The sequence below is a fragment of the Xyrauchen texanus genome, chromosome 28, assembly GCF_025860055.1.
Source record: "Xyrauchen texanus isolate HMW12.3.18 chromosome 28, RBS_HiC_50CHRs, whole genome shotgun sequence".
In the NCBI taxonomy this organism is placed as follows: Eukaryota; Metazoa; Chordata; class Actinopteri; order Cypriniformes; family Catostomidae; genus Xyrauchen; species Xyrauchen texanus.
The window spans coordinates 5697802-5718502 of record NC_068303.1 but is presented as its reverse complement, the minus strand read 5'-3'; the positions used below and the strand labels follow the sequence as shown (position 1 = coordinate 5718502).

Below are 20701 nucleotides of genomic sequence, written 5' to 3'. Positions count from 1 at the left end.
GCGATAAGGACCAGCTGACTGTATATTATCTCTCACTTATTGAACATAAGCGTATCACTGGCCTACAGTCCCCAGCAATCCATTTTACAATTCAGTTTGTCAATCTCATTTGAGAAAAACTAATAAAAAATAATGACCAGCAGAAAATATCTGCCCACTGTGTACAATTAACAGCTAAAATATGCGACCGGGCTTTAAACATCTTTGCTGTGGGAAAAGATCAAACAATTTAATTTGGAATTGGACTTAAAATGGCACTGGAGCTGTTCGGATTTGCCTTCAAACAAAGGCACGCCACCAAACCCACACGGCACAGTCAAAACTTGTAATTCTTGTTTAAGACAAGGGAAAAATAATCGGTTTGGAAATTCCATACAGTATATTTACAGCATTTTGTCTCCTGAGGAATACTAAGGAAAGCCACGAGATGCATCCACCACAGACATGAACTTATACAGCGCACTAAAACTGTAATGTTTAGTGCAGATAGAGACTGTATGGAAAATAACCTTTGTAAAACTGTTCTCCACATTCAGTTTATGTGAACTGGGTTCCTTTATCTTCATTGTACATGCTGAATAAAGCAGTTTAAATACAAGTGCCAGAGCCTCTTTTCGTTTCAATCATATTTCAAACTTACGACAGTCACTTCTCATTGTCTCTGAAAGAAAAGTCTTCTACTTTCAATCAAGCCATTTTCTAACTACTCAGCAGTGCTACAGAGAAGAGAGAAAAATATATTTCCAACACATATTTCCAAAAACTTCTCTTTGGCCAGCGACAGTGTTTTGTAAACATACTATTGACATTCTGCTATTAAAGGTATAGTTCACCCAAATAATAACATTTTAATCCAAACCTGTATGATCTTTATTTCGTGGAACACAACAAGAGATGCTAGGCAAAAGGTCAGCCTCAAAAGATGCAATGGAAGTCATTCTTCCAAACAACTCCTTGTTTTTACACAGAAGAAAGAAAGTCATACAGTTTTACAACAACTTGTGAAGTACAGTTGCGGCTAGTCAATCTAAAGCTTTCATGATACAGTATTAGAGGTGAAGTTTTCCAATATGATAACTAAGGTGGTGGGAAATACCGATAATCGATTATTCGGCTGATAGTTTTAAAAATCGATTTATAATCAATAAACAAAATTATGAAAAATATCAGCATAGTTATTTGTTGATAACCAATAGTTCCAAAAAAGCCACTATCGGCACCGATTTATCGGTAAAACTGATATATCGGTCTACCTCTATACAGTATTGTATCCAACCAAATTTTGGGAAGAGCTTCATTTGAATTAAAAACAAACAGAAGGGTTGGAAATGGTAAAAACAAAGAGGAGTTGGTGTTGGAGAAGAAACTTGTCTTTATCCCAGTCCTTGGTAAATAAAAGTTGACCACATGTTATTCTCTACAATGCTAACTTGTATCAAAATAAATTTTATGAGACCAAACTGGATGTATTTTTTCGGTACGCCTTGCTGTTTGGAAAATTCCATTAAATGTCTTGTATTCTTGATTTTTCCATCTGTAAACCTGAACCCAGTTTCTTCCAAACAAAACTGACTGTTAGATGTTAATGCAGTTGTTAGAAGTTTAGAGCTGTGATTCTTTTATTGACAGTCAACAATCTTTGACTAAAGCCCTTCCATCGGCTTTCCACGCTCATTCAAGGTCCGATATTAAAATGTATACACGCATACAGGAACAAGATGAGAAGATCAGCACAAGGGGCCCAGATTTTGACACTTAAAAATACATTCAGCTTCCTCATAATCAACATATGAATAGTAAACTGATTATTCAAGGCTGGAACATTATAAAAGCAGGAACAGAATTTCTTCAACCATTAATATTTCATCTTTATGACTTCTGAAGAAGTGCCGACACACGCTTGGGTTATTCACCTCTTTCAAGATTTAAATGGCAGAGAGCAATAGTTGACAGTGTAGGGGACTAATGACTCAAATGCTACCGCTATGTCATCACTTTTTCTCCTGAGGAAAATAAACGAGTGGTAAATATCAAGAGGAAATGAACGCAATCTGTATCCCGTGATGTATAAACCCGATAGACCCCCATGAATCTCGGCTTTCTCATTTATTTGTTGAATATGTTCACCAGAGCGCAAATGAAGTTGGCAGCAACTGCCGCAATCGCATGTTTTTTTTATCTTCTTTGTGTCTCTGTAATGAAGGGTAGCTGCTGTGTTATTAATACAAATAAAAAAAAAATCTGCAATTATTCACTCACCCTCATGTTGTTCCAAACCCATAGGTTGTTATTTTTTTTCCATGGAACAAAAAAGGAGAATTTTTGAAGAATACATACACAGCTCTCTATTCCATACAATAACAATCTGTTAAGCCACAAAAAAGAACAAAAACAAAACCCCTCAAAAAAACTATTAAAGTAAACAAATCTTGTGTGGCAGCCAGAGGATAGCTTTATCTGGAAAAAACACGTGCACACACAAAAACAACATTTCCCAACACCAAATCTCTCAAATCATGGTGCCTATTGTGCATGTTGGACATCAATTACATCACACAACATTAGTTCTCGAGACCAAATGTCATTGGTGAATACGTTTTTGATTTGAAAGCGTCGGTGGAGGGGAAGATCATCACTGAATCAACTTAAATTTCGTTTGTCCAGCCTGACCACATTACTATTCACAGGTATTTGAATGTAACATTTACACGTTCATTTTTGTCCATTTGGATAGATGCTAAAACCTACAATATTGCCGTATTGACAGCATATCATTGTTAACGTTTTTGCACATTTACAGCTTTGGAAACATACATATTTGACAAATACTTTATATAATAAATATATTTGTATGGTAAAATTTGTAATATTTTATATATATTAAGATACTCTTATCCCACCCTACCTACCTTCTCAACAATATAAACAACTTAAAAAGCAGATAAATGTACAATATACTAATATATGTATTTACAGTATATGTAGCATATATATATATATATATATATATATACCAAGATCTAATTCAAATTGAACCGAGAGTTTGTGCAGTGAACAGTGAATATATATATATATATATATATATATATATATATACATACACATTTACATTTACGCATTTGACAATCCCCCCGGAGCAACCTGGAGTTAAGTGCCTTGCTCAAGGACACAATGGTGGTGGCTGTGGGGATCGAACCACCAACCTTCTGATTACCAGTTTACCAGTTATGTGCATTCTCCCTCAGCTAATGCTCTTAATTAAGGGGGCAGAGATATGCAGAAAGGACAGCAACCACCCTTTTAAAATATACATTTTAAAAATAATATTTTATCTTTAGTTTATCGAATTGGTCACATTTTAGCTATTGAAAATGTTCAAATTCAGTCTATTCCATCAATTAATTTCCATTTACACTGATATGTAGAACATGTGCTAAATCGTTACCGTCTCTTTAAGACTACAAGATCAGCCAGTAAGCGCATGTAAAGAGACATACATGGTTTCTTTAGAGCATCCATGTGTGATTACAATTATATAGTTGAAGTCAGAAGTTTACATACACCTTAGTCAAATACATTTAAACTCAGTTCCTGATATATAATGGTAGGTCTTAGGTCAGTTAGGATTACTACATTATTTTAAGAATGTGAATTGTCAGAATAATAGTAGAGAGAAATATTTATTTAGCTTTTATTTCTTTCATCACATTCCCAGTGGGTCAGAAGTTTACATACGCTTTGTTAGTATTTGGTAGAATTGCCTTTAACTTGTTTTACTTGGGTCTTCCACAAGCTTCTCACAATAAGTTGCTGGAATTTTGGCCCATTCCTCCAGACAGAACTGGTGTAACTGAGTCAGGTTTGTAGGCCTCCTTTTTTGCACACGCTTTTTCAGTTCTAACCAGAAATGTGCTATCGGATTGAGGTCAGGGCTTTGTGATGGCCACACCAGTACCTTGACTTTGTTGTCCTTAAGCCATTTTGACACAACTTTGGAGGTGTTCTTGGGGTCATTGTCCATTTGGAAGATCCATTTGCGACCAAGCGTTAACTTCATGGCTGAAGTCTTGAGATGTTGCTTCAATATATCCACATCATTTTCCTCCCTCATGATAGGAGACAGAAAGAGTCTCCTTCCTGAGTGGCATGATGGCTCTGTGGTCCCATGGTATTTATACTTGCATACTCTTGTTTGTACAGATGAACGTGGTACCTTCGGGTGTTTGGAAATTGCAAATAGGCACTGAGTTTGAAGGTAGGCCTTAAAACACATCCACAGGTACAGCTCCAATTCAGTACTCCTCCTATCAGAAGCTAACTGGCTAATTGTCTAAAGGCTTGACATAATTTTCTGGAAGTTTACAAGCTGCTAAAAGGCATGGTTTTATATATATATATATATATATATCACTCCACACAGCAGATGATAACAATGATCACTGAGTAAAGACTTAAATTTGGGTCTGTTTCTCACACAAATATTTTAAATGGCTCCTAAAGACCTTGTTTATACTGCACGAAGAATGCATTCTTTTTATGCTCATTTTTTATGCTTTTATGGTGTATTATTGTCTTTTTTAGACCCATAGCATAACTGCTTTCATGTCCCATGCCAAACAAAATAAACATTTGATAATTAAGCAATGATTATTTTTTTATTCCTTTTAACATTTTAAGTTTAGTCTTGGTTAAAGTGATACAATTGTTGAAACAAGTCGAATACGGCACCAGAAATCACACAGAATGGAATGAAATTGTATAATGCCAAATTAGGTAAATGTGTTAACTGTGAAAAATAAATGTGATGGCACTGAACATTTAATTAATCTCATTGACTATAAATACCATGAATTCCATGGAAGTTGTTCCTGTGTAAAACTATTTACACTGTAGATGCTGTCAGTAAATCAGTATTGTACGTTTCAGTGTTTACGCAACCGTAAAGAAATGTACGTGTGCTAAAACCACACTTTACGTAAGAATAGCTACAAATACTCTAGAGATCATGTTCGTTTCTCACACATAGCTATTGCATGGCTTCAAGTTCCTCAGAATACAGCACATGAGACACTTAGAATACTTCTATGAAGCTTTTATAGTGTTTTTTTTTTTTTGCCCTTTATGGAGCTTGATCGACATAGACACTCTGAAATGTTGTTGTATGTAAAAAGCTGCATGGTTCTTCAAAAATTCTCTTTTTGTGTTTCGTGGAGAGAGACAAAAACAGCGCAAGGTTTTGGAGTGATATGAGTGAATTTAATGACATGTTTGTCATTTTTGAGTGAACTACTCCTTTAATTGCTGTAAAATAAGCAGAAGAAATGGAAGCATATGAGAGATTTCTGTGTAAAACTTTTGAAGTATTACATGATGGTACGGCAGAAAGCCTTAAACTCCAGTACACCAATTCATGTTCTGTTTTTAAACAAACATTCCTTGAATGAAAATTCTTCAATGTTACAGTAAAGGTTGCATTATTTGGAAAGTCAACTAAAGTTCAAGTCTCTCCCCGCTGAGCAGCTTCGGGCTCCACAGAGATGCTTTCATTCCATCATTCGTTCATTTTCTGATTCACACTTACATCTGGTCTGTTTTTCCACCTCTCTCTCTTTCTGAATACGCACACTGTCGTTTACAACACCTTTGAAGTGTGTGAGCAAGAGCTAAAGCCTTGGAGTTTGGCACTGGCATTGATATGAATTGCTCTTCGCATCTTTTTCTGTAAATCTCCATTCACTCATTGTAAAAAATGTTTATTCAGTTTTCAGTGGAGATGAAGCATTCAAATAAATACACAGATAAATACGTGCATAGCTATTAGAAAATATTTAAATGGCAAAACTGAATTAGCCTTTAAATGCATAGAAGCATGCTGAAGCAATTGAGGGCAATTAGACTTTATACTGGCAAATGTAAAAGTGCTCATCCAAAACGGCACAGCAAGAGTGACAAATAAAACATACAGGTGAAACTCGAAAAATTAGAATATCGTGCAAAAGTTCATTAATTTCAGTAATTCAACTTAAAAGGTGAAACTAATATATTATATAGACTCATTACAAGCAAAGTAAGATATTTCAAGCCTTTATTTGATATAATTTTTATGATTATGGCTTACAGCTTATGAAAACCCCAAATTCAGAATCTCAGAAAATTAGAATATTGTGAAAAGGTTCAGTATTGTAGGCTCAAAGTGTCACACTCTAATCAGCTAATTAATCCAAAACACCTGCAAAGGGTTCCTGAGCCTTTAAATGGTCTCTCAGTCTGGTTCAGTTGAATTCACAATCATGGGGAAGACTGCTGACCTGACAGTTGTGCAGAAAACCATCATTGACACCCTCCACAAGGAGGGAAAGCCTCAAAAGGTAATTGCAAAAGAAGTTGGATGTTCTCAAAGTGCTGTATCAAAGCACATTAATAGAAAGTTAAGTGGAAGGGAAAAGTGTGGAAGAAAAAGGTGCACAAGCAGCAGGCATGACCGTAGCCTGGAGAGGATTGTCAGGAAAAGGCCATTCAAATGTGTGGGGAGCTTCACAAGGAGTGGACTGAGGCTGGAGTTACTGCATCAAGAGCCACCACACACAGACGGGTCCTGGACATGGGCTTCAAATGTCAAAGCGTCTTACCTGGGCTAAAGAAAAAAAGAACTGGTCTGTTGCTCAGTGGTCCAAAGTCCTCTTTTCTGATGAGAGCAAATTTTGCATCTCATTTGGAAACCAAGGTCCCAGAGTCTGGAGGAAGAATGGAGAGGCACACAATCCAAGATGCTTGAAGTCCAGTGTGAAGTTTCCACAGTCTGTGTTGGTTTGGGGAGCCATGGCATCGGCTGGTGTTGGTCCACTGTGCTTTATTAAGTCCAGAGTCAACGCAGCCGTCTACCGGGACATTTTAGAGCACTTCATGCGTCCTTCAGCAGACAAGCTTTATGGAGATGCTGACTTCATTTTCCGGCAGGACTTGGCACCTGCCCACACTGCCAAAAGTACCAAAACCTGGTTCAATGACCATGGTATTACTGCGCTTGATTGGCCAGCAAACTCGCCTGACCTGAACCCCATAGAGAATCTATGGGGCATTGCCAAGAGAAAGATGAGAGACATGAGACCAAACAATGCAGAAGAGCTGAAGGCCGCTATTGAAGCATCTTGGTCTTCCATAACACCTCAGCAGTGCCACAGGCTGATAGCATCCATGCCACGCCGCATTGAGACAGTAATTAATGCAAAAGGGGCCCAAACCTTTGTACTGAGTACATATGCATGATTATACTTTTCAGAGGGCCGACATTTCTGTATTTAAAATCCTTTTTTTATTATTGATTTCATGTAATATTCTAATTTTCTGAGATTCTGAATTTGGGGTTTTCATAAGCTGTAAGCCATAATCATCAAAATTATATCAAATAAAGGCTTGAAATATCTTACTTTGCTTGTAATGAGTCTATATAATATATTAGTTTCACCTTTTAAGTTGAATTACTGAAATTAATGAACTTTTGCACGATATTCAAATTTTTCGAGTTTCACCTGTATTCATTTCCTGAAAAAAATACCAGTGCTTGCATTGCAGCATAGTGTGGAAGTATTTGGTAAAATTATTTTTAGAGAAAATTTGGCTATACAGTGGACCCAAAAAGTGTATTATGTGGACTCTTACCCCTTTAAGCACTGACGGTGTTTTTAAAGATTTCTTGTTTCAGTGGCATGCCCAAAATTAAAGGCTTAAGCTCCACAAAAGAACCAAAGAGGGTCAACTGTTCGGTATAACTTTAAAGAAAACGTGAAAAAAAATTACGAGACTCACCTGAGGAAAAAAAAACGCAGAAAGAAAAATAGCAAAAAACTAGCCAAAAATACACTTTTTTTCTTATTTGACATGATACATCTCAGGATGTAAACAAGGTAGCTCTGAAAATTTGTTTTGTTCCCAATATGTCAACTGCAACTGAGTAAAATTGTGTTGATATGACAAAGCAAAAAGTTCTAACATTAAAACAATTATTCATCCTAGTGTCCCAAAACTTCTCCAAGTCTCTAAAAGCAAACAAATAAAACATAATAATTGTACATAAGAATTAATTACACATGCAAATACAATGACTCTCGAAAACATGCAGGCATGAGTAACGAGATCTCATTCAGTTTCATTCTGTGTCTTTTGAGCCATCATTGATATGAGCCATATGTAATTAGAATGAATGATCCTCTCTGCCCATATTTGGATGACTTCCAACTCTGGATGCAGTCTGAATTTTAGTTGGTTAAGCGTTCCATGATACTTGTAAACGTATAATATAATTTCCGATGAAGTCTTCTGATCCAGGAAAGCTAAGGTGTTTTTGTGCACATTGTGCTTTGTATCGATTATCTAATTATATATGCATCCGATTATGTTGTATGTGGGCTTGTTTGAAATGAAGTCCCCTCATCTATGTAATGGTATGTGATATTTTATGTTCTCTTTATTTATAAGTGAAAATGTGGCTGATAAGTAACACCTGTTTACATGTAACATGTATGTCCAAGACATGTACTTCGCTATTATTCACTATTCTTTTTTTCTGAGAGTAAAACAAATATGCTGGTTGCATTCACTCTTTGAGTGCTTTCCAACGACAAATGACAAATGGTTATTCGATCATTTTGATGTTTTTACTGATTAGAATAATATGTATTCCAAGATTTCATCATATTCTTCTGAAGACATAAAATTATATATATATATTTTTTTTTAAATGAGTCATTTTTCAGTTTAACATCCAATGCACATATCTGACTTCATATGTTTACTAAAAGCAATCTTAAAAGTATTTTGTTGTAATTAATGACAGTATTTTAGAGAAAAATGTTAATTTGCTGAATAATATGAAAAATAAGACAAAGTATGAGGTATTCCATTACAGTGCTTGCCTTGCAAGTAATTCATATCTAACCAGCTACTCTTATTCTCTCTTGTTAGCGCTTTGAATATGAAACCACAGACAGGAACACATATATACTAGAGTACAGTATACATTATATACTGTAGTTTTTTATGTTCAAGTACTTCACTAAGATAAGGTAAAAGTTCAAAATCTACTGACACCAAAAAGAAGGCATCTCATTGTATGAAAATGTAAGCGCTTTCCATTCAAGATAAAGAGCAGTGAGGATTTCCACTCTGCAAGGGCATTTCAGCTTTAACAGCTGCCCATTTCCACTGGATTTTTTTCAAGCATTTCTGAAATATTCATAATACCATCCCCTCCAGACAAATGTAATCATGTGCTGGGGAGTTAAAAGAAAGAAATGGTATATTGCATGGATTCTCAAAGAACCTTTTGACTCTTTTCATCTACAAGATGCTCTGAGGTCATGCGTCTAAACGTAGTGTGTATACTGTAGGTTTTGTAAGGAATAATCAATGACCATTATTGCATTTCAATAATTTAACGGTCTGGAGTCAATTATTCTGCTTGTACTATGGCTACCGCAAGTAAATGTCTGAATGATGTGGTTATGTCTAGACATGTTTCAGATTTTTATAGCTAAAATGTTTTTGTCTGTGGTGTAGAACTACTTTATTATGCCACTGATTAAGTACGACATCGCCATCAAGTAACATTAAGCAACAACCCAAGCCAATGTTACTTGTTGCAAAGAATGTAGCAAAGTCACATTAAACTGCAATGTGATTTGCAAGCACAATCTTCGACATTAAATCATGTGCAGGATATGAAAAATATATATCTATAATTACAATTTCACTTGTCAAAATGCTAATTATTGATATCAGCTATGGAATCACTAATAATGAAAATGCCAACTTTTGATTTAAATAATTAGATTTGCGCTTGTATATATATCATTCTTGATATAAAAAAAAACATGTCAGTAATTCTTGATATCAAAAATGAAATTTCAACTAGTAAAAGCTGTAATTTTTTATATTTGTAATTAGGAATGGGACGATAATTTGAATTTCGATATATCGCAACCCAAAATAAATGACATACCACATTGTGGCATTACATGATATTTCAACATTTAAAATTCTGAAGAAACTGAGATTCTTGTTGATGTTCGCTGAACCGGAACACTGTGAGCTGTTGAACCCTTAAAGTGACAGGAACCATTTTAGCATTTCTTATACAAAATGAACTTAAACTCAATGTTATTACTTGTAAATTGTACACATTATTTCATACAGTGATAGCTCTTATAATTATAATATATGCTGTAATATTTTGATATAATATCATATAAAAAAATAAATACAAAAAATACAATACTATATATATATATATATATATATACATACATATATATACACTATATATATATATATAAATAATATAGTATATATATATATATATATATATATATATATATATATATATATATATATATATATATATATACTTAATTATTTAAGTGTAATTATATCGATATATATATATATACAGTGAGGAAAATAAGTATTTGAACACCCTGCTATTTTGCAAGTTCTCCCACTTAGAAATCATGGAGGGGTCTGAAATTGTCATCGTAGGTGCATGTCCACTGTGAGAGACATAATCTAAAAAAAAATCCAGAAATCACAATGTATGATTTTTTAACTATTAATTTGTATGATACAGCTGCAAATAAGTATTTGAACACCTGAGAAAATCAATGTTAATATTTGGTACAGTAGCCTTTGTTTGCAATTACAGAGGTCAAACGTTTCCTGTAGTTTTTCACCAGGTTTGCACACACTGCAGGAGGGATTTTGGCCCACTCCTCCACACAGATCTTCTCTAGATCAGTCAGGTTTCTGGGCTGTCAGCTGAGAAACACGGAGTTTGAGCTCCCTCCAAAGATTCTCTATTGGGTTTAGGTCTGGAGACTGGCTAGGCCACGCCAGAACCTTGATATGCTTCTTACAGAGCCACTCCTTGGTTATCCTGGCTGTGTGCTTGGTCATTGTCATGTTGGAAGACCCAGCCTCGACCCATCTTCAATGCTCTAACTGAGGGAAGGAGGTTGTTCCCCAAAATCTCGCAATACATGGCCCGGTCATCCTCTCCTTAATACAGTGCAGTAAGCCCTGTCCCATGTGCAGAAAAACACCCCCAAAGCATGATGCTACCACCCCCATGCTTCACAGTAGGGATGGTGTTCTTGGGATGGTACTCATCATTCTTCTTCCTCCAAACACGGTTAGTGGAATTATGACCAAAAAGTTCTATTTTGGTCTCATCTGACCACATGACTTTCTCCCATGACTCCTCTGGATCATCCAAATGGTCATTAGCAAACTTAAGACGGGCCTTGACATGTGCTGGTTTAAGCAGGGGAACCTTCCGTGCCATGCATGATTTCAAACCATGACGTCTTAGTGTATTACCAACAGTAACCTTGGAAGCGGTGGTCCCAGCTCTTTTCAGGTCATTGACCAGCTCCTCCCCTGTAGTTCTGGGCTGATTTCTCACCTTTCTTAGGATCATTGAGACCACACGAGGTGAGATCTTGCATGGAGCCCCAGTCCGAGGGAGATTGACAGTCATGTTTAGCTTCTTCCATTTTCTAATGATTGCTCCAACAGTGGACCTTTTTTCACCAAGCTGCTTGGCAATTTCCTCGTAGCCCTTTCCAGCCTTGTGGAGGTGTACAATTTTGTCTCTAGTGTCTTTGGACAGCTCTTTGGTCTTGGTCATGTTAGTAGTTGGATTCTTACTGATTGTATGGGGTGGACAGGTGTCTTTATGCACCTAATGACCTCAAATAGGTGCATCTAATTTAGGATAATAAATTGAGTGGAGGTGGACATTTTAAAGGCAGACTAACAGGTCTTTGAGGGTCAGAATTCTAGCTGATAGACAGGTGTTCAAATACTTATTTGCAGCTGTATCATACAAATAAATAGTTAAAAAATCATACATTGTGATTTCTGGATTTTTTTTTTAGATTATGTCTCTCACAGTGGACATGCACCTACGATGACAATTTTAGACCCCTCCATGTTTTCTAAGTGGGAGAACTTGCAAAATAGCAGGGTGTTCAAATACTTATTTTCCTCACTGTATATACTATATTATATATATATATATATTTTTTGTATTTTTTTTTTATTATTATTATTATTTATTTTTTTCCGAAGTTAAAATGTGATTATAACAATGATGACAAATTATTAAAAAATACAATTTTCACATACTTTCTTCAGGAAAGATTTTTGTTCAGTTCTATTCCATGTTTCACACTTGATCAGCCCACTTTATACTTTTGAAAAAGTATTTGTTTGTGATCTTTTCTTATAGAGAAAGTAATATGAGCAACTCTTATTATTTAAACTTTGAGCATTTATTATTGTGCATTATAGAACTTTATTTTGATGAGAAATTATAATGAGCATTTTGCTACATTATTTTCAGAAAAATATGATTTTTTCTATATTTTGTTATATTTTGTCATTTAAGTGTAATTATATCGAATCGAGATTATATTGAATCTTGAATGTCATATCGTAAACCAAACCGAATTGTGAGATAATCATATCCTCCATCCCTATCTGTAACTACATTCACTCCTGTTAAAAAAACAGATATTTATAATTCATTCTCACTAATTAAAATTCAAAATGCAGCCATAAACTTCTTATTAGTAAATACAATTATACACAAAAAAAAGCTGATTTTTGATATCTGTTATTTGGTTTTCTTCATTACTTCCATCTATAAATAATGTGATTGTAACTATTAAGAAATCCTCTTACAGTATATTTAATTACTCTTCAACATATTGATATCTGAAATTCATTCCCAGATATCTGAAATACAAAATCTATGTAGAAATACATTTACAGATATCAGTTATTTAGCTTTATTATTAAATATTTTATATATATTTTACTAGTAAGAAGTTTATTACAATATGTGAAAATTGTAATATTAACTCGTAAGACATGAATTATAGATATCTGTAATTGTGTTTAGAACACAAGCGAATGAGAGATCATTGTGAAAGTCTACTAGAGAACATGCATTTACAGATCTCAGTAATTATGTTTTTAACTCATTGACTTTTCTGAGATTTCTGATATGAAAAATGAAAGTTTTTCCTAGTGCAAATGTACTGATAAAGAATTCACATTTTCAAAAGTAGTAATTCCATCTCTGACAAAGCGCCATTCTGACATTCAGTTTGGAGTTCAGGAGATTGTCTTGACCAGGACCACACCCCTAAATGCATTGAAGCAACTGCCATGTGATTGGTTGATTAGATAATTGCATTAATGAGAAATTGAACAGGTGTTCCTAATAATCCTTTAGGTGAGTGTATATATATTTATTATATAAAATAACTATTATTATTATAATTCTTAACTAATTAGCATTTTAAATAATGAACATTTTATCTCGATACTTATATTTGCACGTGATAACTGTAAACATCAAAAGGGCTTGTGATAAATACGATTAACAAAATTGGAAAGACTACATAAATTAAATCAGCACTTCACCCTGCCAACTCATCAAAATCAAGAATTCACCAATGCCGTGGTATAAACAAATATTATCTGTGCAATTGACTGACCAAATGTTGTCATTCACTTGCACTAATAAATGCACCAGTTTTAACAGAATTGTATTTCTGGTTTGTAAAGTGGTTCAATTCACTCTCTTATGGAGCTCCATTTCGGTTATGATGCTGCCTTAGAAGGTAGCTGCATATATGAACATGATGATTCACACTCATCCAGGACATTGTGGAATGTCTTCTACAGAATAATGTTTTCACCATATTCGTACATGGTGCAATGTTTTCAACAAGTTCTGCTATTAACTTTTGTCCTTGCAGTTTGACACCCACGTTATGTTCAGCCGGTGTCATTTTTGCCGTAGCACCTATTATTGATTGTCTTTTTATTTCTGCTGCATTTCATTGGTCAACAGAGTTCTGATTGCATCATTTTTGACCATCTTGGTAACTATGTGGAGTTCCGAAGCAGATGCATTGACAGCCGAAGTAACTTTTCTGTCACTTAACATTCCGACTTTTGTTTGCATCACCCACACAGTTCACATATGCACGCAAGCAAACTATTCAAAGTTTGCGCTTTAGTTCCTGCAATCAATATATACTGTAGCTTCCTGAGAAAAATATTCTACATTCTCATTCTGGGGTCAAAAATATAAATAAAATAAAAGTACTGTGGCAGCACCACGGTGCATTAATGATATCAAAATGGTTTACCACATTTATATACAATGGTATTCCATGTAATTCAAACAACACCATGCATTATCATGGTAGTAATAAAGAAAAAGACATGATTTTACCATGGTACCCTGTCCAAAACAAAAAGGAAAAAGAAAAAAAAAAGCTTTTATTAGCCTACCTTTTGTTAGTTGTCTATGTGAATATTGTCCACCCTAATGCTCTAAATAGGCTATAATAAACGTTCACAGGTACGGCAAAAAAAACATTTGCTCTGTCAACTGCTGTGAATTTATTGTTACGCTCGGGGGAATAAATAAACAAAAAAATGCAGTACAAACAAAATTAATTAGCGGAGGAGGCTAGTAAATAAGCTGCCACACCTCTGGTTCAAGTAAGAGTCGTTTGTTCACTTTGAGGCCGATCGTTTGTCATGACAGAGAGCTTAAGCAGATGGGCCTCTTAAAGTTACACTAGCCACATTATTTATTGTTCATCGATTACAGTTAAGGTGTCTCTGAATTTGTCACAAATACACCATAGCGTGCCAGCACAAGGGTCTCTCCCTCCATCTCGCTAATTACATACCGATCTATCTACTGCACTCACTAACAGTCTCAGATACACAATGATATACATTATGGATAAGCTGGGACACACAAACACATTATAGCCTATGTAGGCTGTAGACAGCAAGGCAGCACACTAGGTTGTGGAACAGAGCCAATCACACACCTCATACATGACAAGGTCAAAAAACAAACATCAACACGTTCACATAACCCTAGTGCTTGGCAATAAAGCGCTAAATATACCTTAAAGGGACAGTTCACCCAAAAACTATTTTTTTCTCAACATTTACTCGCCCTAATGCCATCCCAGATCTGTACGACTTTCATCTGCCGAACACAAACAAAGATTTCTAAAATAATATCTCAGCTCTGTAGTTCTATACAATGGAAGAGAATAGTGGCCAGAACTTTAAAGCTCAAAAAAAGCATATATAGGCAGCATATAAAGTAATCCATAACACTCCCACATATTCAGAACCAATGTGATGGGTGTGGGTGAGAAACAGATCAATATTCAAGCCGCTTTTTATTATAAATTCTCCTCCCTGCTCATAAGGTGACGATATGCAAAAATAATGTTAATTACCAAAAACAAAAGAAGAAGAATGTGAAAGTGAAATTGGACATTGATAGTAAAAAAAGGACTTAAATATGTGTCTGTTTCTAACCCATACCTATCATGTCGCTTCTGAAGACATGGATTTAACCACTGGAGCCAACTGGATTACTTTTATGATGCCTCTATCTACATTTTGGCCCTTCAAAGTTCTGGCCACCATTCACTTGCATTGTATGTACCTACAGAGCTGAGATATATTTCTAAATTTGTTTGTGTTCAGCAGAAGAAAGAAAGACATCTGGAATGGCATGAGGGTGGGTAAATTATGAGAGAATTTACATTTCTAAGTGAACTATCCCTTTAATATTTTTCAGCCTTTTAACAATATACATTTCAATATTAATGTCTTTGCTCTGAAATTAAAAGGACAATAAATAAACATGAAAAATGCCACACAGGGGCATCAGTGAACATTTTTGAGCAAATACATAAACAAAGAGTTGAATCACAGTTATGATACCCATACCCATAATAGATTCTTTAAATCTTTTTAAAGAACTGATTCACGGAAATGAATCAAACTTAACAACTCTAATGCCATTTTTGATGATATTATGAGATGATATTAAAAAACATCTTTCTTAACGCTCTTAAAATAGCGAGTCACGAGGCAAGGAAGCATTGCAAAGCTAGTCTAATGACTATTGTAATTGCAATATTTATGATGTTGCTTAGCTTTACAACCTGGGCTCATAGAATCACATTGCTATAGCGTAGTGGCATAGTGGGCTAAAGCACATAACTGGTAATCAGAAGGTTGCTGGTTCGATCCCCAGAGCCACCACCATTGTGTCTTTGAGCAAGGCACTTAACTCCAGGTTGCGATTGTCTCTGTAATAAGTGCAATGTAAGTCACTTTGGATAAAAGCGTCTGACAAATGCATAAATGTAAAATGTAAATGTACCTCCATTTTGGCAAACTTATTTTTATGTGGCTGGTTGAGGCGCTACAACAATGACTTTAATTTCCTTTTCACACAAATCATGTGTAAAATGGCAGATTATCAGTTTATAAACACTTTTCACCATGTTCACATCTAAACACTTTTACTATGGTGATGACTTGTCAGACGATACATGTTAACGTTTGCATTACATAAACATCTACATGTACAAGCTTATTCAAATGTGATTAAATTGCATGGTTGCGCAACTAACCTTTTTATATCACATTTGCTTTTTATGACACTATCGGTTATGTTTAGTTTTAAGGTTTAAGGTAGGGAGGTCAGTTATATTGATTTAAAACTCGATAGAGCATCAACATTAAGAGCCTCATCTATTGGGGAGAAAATGTTACTCACTTGATCTCATTAAACTTGCATTTTGTTTTTCTGAGATCAGGTTCTGATTTTATATAGTCAACAAAATCGTTGCAAATCTATCATGAGTATTCAAAACATCGCCCAGCCCTGCATAACACCCAGATCATTTTTCAGCATTTACTGTCATTAACTACGACACACACAGAAACACACAATTTGCTTTATTAGACAGCCAAGACAAGACCAGACAAGATTTCTCTACTGTGTCACTTTTTAGAGACAACACTTCTCCTCCTCATCTTTCTCTCCCTTGCTTTTTTGCATTGATTTTGCTTTTATATTTATCTGAAAAGTATATATTACCTGGATCATGGGCAGTGAGACATGATGACTTTGATGACAGATAATAGAGCGATTGGCGCTCCCTCGAGACTTTACCCTGTTCTGATGTGTTTCTTTCAGGCAATAATTACAGAAAGATTAAAACAGCAAAGAAAATCCACCAGCTGTATGCTAATACACACCACAGGGACATGTCAAAGACAATGCAAAACTCTAGTCAGTTTCTAACTTTTGGCACAAGACAACATTAAAGATGTAGTTAACCAAAACAGAAAAATCTGTCATTATTTACTCGCCCTCATGTTGTTCCAAACCCATCTGTTAATATTTTTTTTCTGTGGAACGCAAAAGGAGAATCTTGAAACAGCCAAACAACAGTTTCCATACAACAACAGTTCTCTGTCCAAATTGATGCCCGGATCGTGAAGCACTCGTCTGTGTTCCGCAACTGCTTTTGGGTCCTTGAATAACGTATAACGTGCGAGTAAGGGCAGCCGGTGGACTTTCTGGTACACTCCTAGGGTAAGATGGCGCCCCCCTAGGGAGTTGGTGCCCTACGCAGACAGCGTAGTATGCGTATAGGGAGTCGCGGTACTGCTGATAAACTCCAAAAACAAAATAAAAGTATCATAAAATTGGTCAATATGACTCGCATGCTATATTTAAAATCTTCTGAAATGTGATGAAAGGACAGTAAATGTAGTTGTTAACTGACAAATTTTTCATTTTTGGAGCTTAACGGAGGTCACTACAAACTATCGTTGTAAGAAAAAGAGTTGCGTAAATATTCTTAAACATTTCGTCTTTTGTGTCACTCACACAAAGACAAAGATCCCCCATTTAGCCTTAACAGACTGTAGGGGCAAGTGCTGTTAGCGAGCACCTATGAAGGCCGGAACAGTACACGAGGGGGTGGGTGGCCAGCACCAAGCCCGACCGCCTTTGTCTGCCCAGTGGCGATGTTTTTTTTTTTTTACACACCGCACCAGGTACTCATTTTAGGCTGAGTCGACCTAGGGGAGGCCCGGTTCAGATAATCGTCACTGGCGTTGACCATGAGCGGGAATCGAACTCTGGTCGCCAGGTTCGTAGCGCAGCGCGCTAACCGCTACACTGCCGTTCCACCCACACACACCAACACACACCAACACGCACCCACACGCACCCACACGCACCCACACACAAACCGCATACAGGTTTAGAACAAAATGAGGGTTAATAAATAATAACCGAAGTTTCATATTTGGGTGAACTCTCTCTTTAACACAATCTGCATAATGCTAAAGCATGTCAGTTGATACTCACAAACCATATTGGTCACAGAAGGCTCACGGAATTCACACAAGCGAACAGATCAAACTAACAATGGCAGGAATGAGAGATGACAGTAGCTGTGGTTTGAGATGCCAAGATTTGGAGCCTGCATCCCTCCCTGAAGTGGGTTTCAAACTGGGTAGAGAAAACCTGGCAAGCTCTTCTGCTGGGAGATTCTCCTGCTCAGCGTTTGAAAGCAAGAGAAATCACCCAGAAATTACCCTATTGTGCACATCTCCACGATGAACTACAAAGAGTGAGACACTATACTAACACGAGAAGGACATGTATACTATTGTACAATGTCTGTTTTTTTTTTCACACATGGGTTTTCGCAAAGACAAAGAAATGTCATGTTAATCATGGCATTATAAGAGCGTGGGCTGCAGTAGTCGCATGGTAAATAGCTAGTAAAGTGTCTATATGCATGAAATCTAAGTGAAACACAGGCTAATCTGATTAAACAGCATAAAGAGTGTTTTTTCCTTCTTCTATTCTTTAACTAATTCGCCAGAATGGCATTCATCTCGGCTCGAGTTGCAAGCTGACGCCTTTTATTTCTTGCCTACAACAGACTTGAGAGAAGCGCAGAGTTGGGCTTAATTCAGTCCATTGCTCAGAGTTTCTCATTTGCATAATGAAAGTGAAAATTTGTGAGAAGAAGATCAGGAACCAAATGAAGCAATCTGGCTGCAAGGTATGTGTGAGTAAAATGTAATGTAAGTGGTTTGGCTGCGGATTTCAGATTTGTTTACAGGCTCCCAGTGTTCATACTTGATTTAAATGATATTCGTTTGTGCATTAACCGATAAAATAAGGCCACGTCCACACTGATACGCACTGATTTTGCTACGTTTACATGCCCCCTCCAAAATGAAACACTGTTTTGTTATTAACAAAAACTAAATTAAAATATTTTCATAAACTAAAAAACACTTCAAAAACCAAAACAAAATAAAAATGACCACAAGTCAGTTTTAGCTTTAGTTTTGATACACAGTATACTATTAAATATTAAAACTTTACCTCCCGCCTTAATTAAATCATAAAATGCCACTAGATTAAAACTGTCTTGAAAATGAAATGGCGTTAATACATATTTAAATTAATCTATTTATGCATTACCGATAAACTAGGCCACGCCCACACTAATATGTTATCAGTTAAAAACGAATAGATTTTTCTATCTTTACGTCAGGGCCATTGAAAAAGAGAGTTGCGACACTCTTTTATCTTGCAGTCACGTGATCACGTGGTTCATGTAGCTCTCAGAGGTTGTAATGAAATGTCTTAGTGCAACAACCAAATTCTAAGGAATAATTTTGCAGCATTTACTCTAGGAAAATAGGAAATGGCATTTTGCGCCACTTCATTTGCATACATGCGCCACTTCATTTAAATACAGTAGCACAAAGACTCCCACCCAAACCCAACGTATCGATTTTTCTGTTTTCGCATCCTATCCACACTGGAACGCCGCTTTGTTGTTATCATAAACGAAAACAAAAACTAAATGAAAATATTTGTCCAGACATAAAAACTAACAGGCATGGAGAAACTTAAATTACATTAAAATACAATTTTGTTACTTTAAAACTAACTAAAATCAAATAAAATGACCACAAATCAATTTTAGATTTTTTATAAAAATGTAAACCTTTACAACCTTCATCAAACATGAAAATGCTAATGGATAGCAATCGTCTTGAAGTGTAACGACGTTTAACATATTTAAATGATATCAGTTAACGTTTAACGTCCACACACATACATTTTCAGTTGAAAATAAATTTCTAAAAATGTTAAAATTATACCGAAGACCCAAATAAAACTCAAACTTGAAATTACAAATGGTATTGATTTTTTTAATTTATTATTTACAAAAAAATTAAATATCGAATCTAATCGAATTTTTTTAAATAATAATTTAATCGAAAAGTTAGAACCGCCATGGCAGGTCCTACCTTCACAGCAGGTGCAGTTGCGGAGACCCCGGATCGTTTGACGGCGAGGTCGTTACTGGCTGTCGTCACGGCGATGGTGATGGGGGTGGGCAGGAGGGATGGAATGACTGGGAGTGGGAGGAGTCCCGGCCGGTTGTTGCCATTGGAGACAGGCGGAGCCACCGGTGAACAGGTGCTGTTGCACACACCATTGTGAAGGCCCGTAGGTCGGTCACGACGATCCCAGGGGCCTCGATAGTCCCTCTCAAAGCGGTGATGTTGTCGTGACATCACTTCCTCTTAGAGGATATGTGGCACTGTCTGAACCAGAGTACAGAGAAAAAGAGAGATGTAACATTGATTATACCCTGTGAAAACACATAATAATTATGCACAAATCAAATCGAACTGGTTGACAGGATTGACATGCAACACAACTCAGCCAGACAGTTGTTAAAAAAAT

The 20701-nt window shown here is 35.9% G+C and overlaps 1 protein-coding gene across 4 annotated transcripts in view; it reads right to left on the bottom strand.

The window, feature by feature from the left end:
- The window catches only part of LOC127621959 (kelch-like protein 29), a 327531-nt gene that overhangs the window by 187865 nt on the left and 118965 nt on the right, over window positions 1–20701 (bottom strand). For all 4 annotated transcript variants that reach the window (XM_052095795.1, XM_052095797.1, XM_052095796.1 and 1 more), the window contains one exon: window positions 20260–20559. In XM_052095795.1, coding sequence (XP_051951755.1) covers window positions 20260–20529 — 270 coding nt within the window. In that variant the 5' untranslated portion in view covers window positions 20530–20559. The remainder of the gene's footprint in view (window positions 1–20259; window positions 20560–20701) is intronic.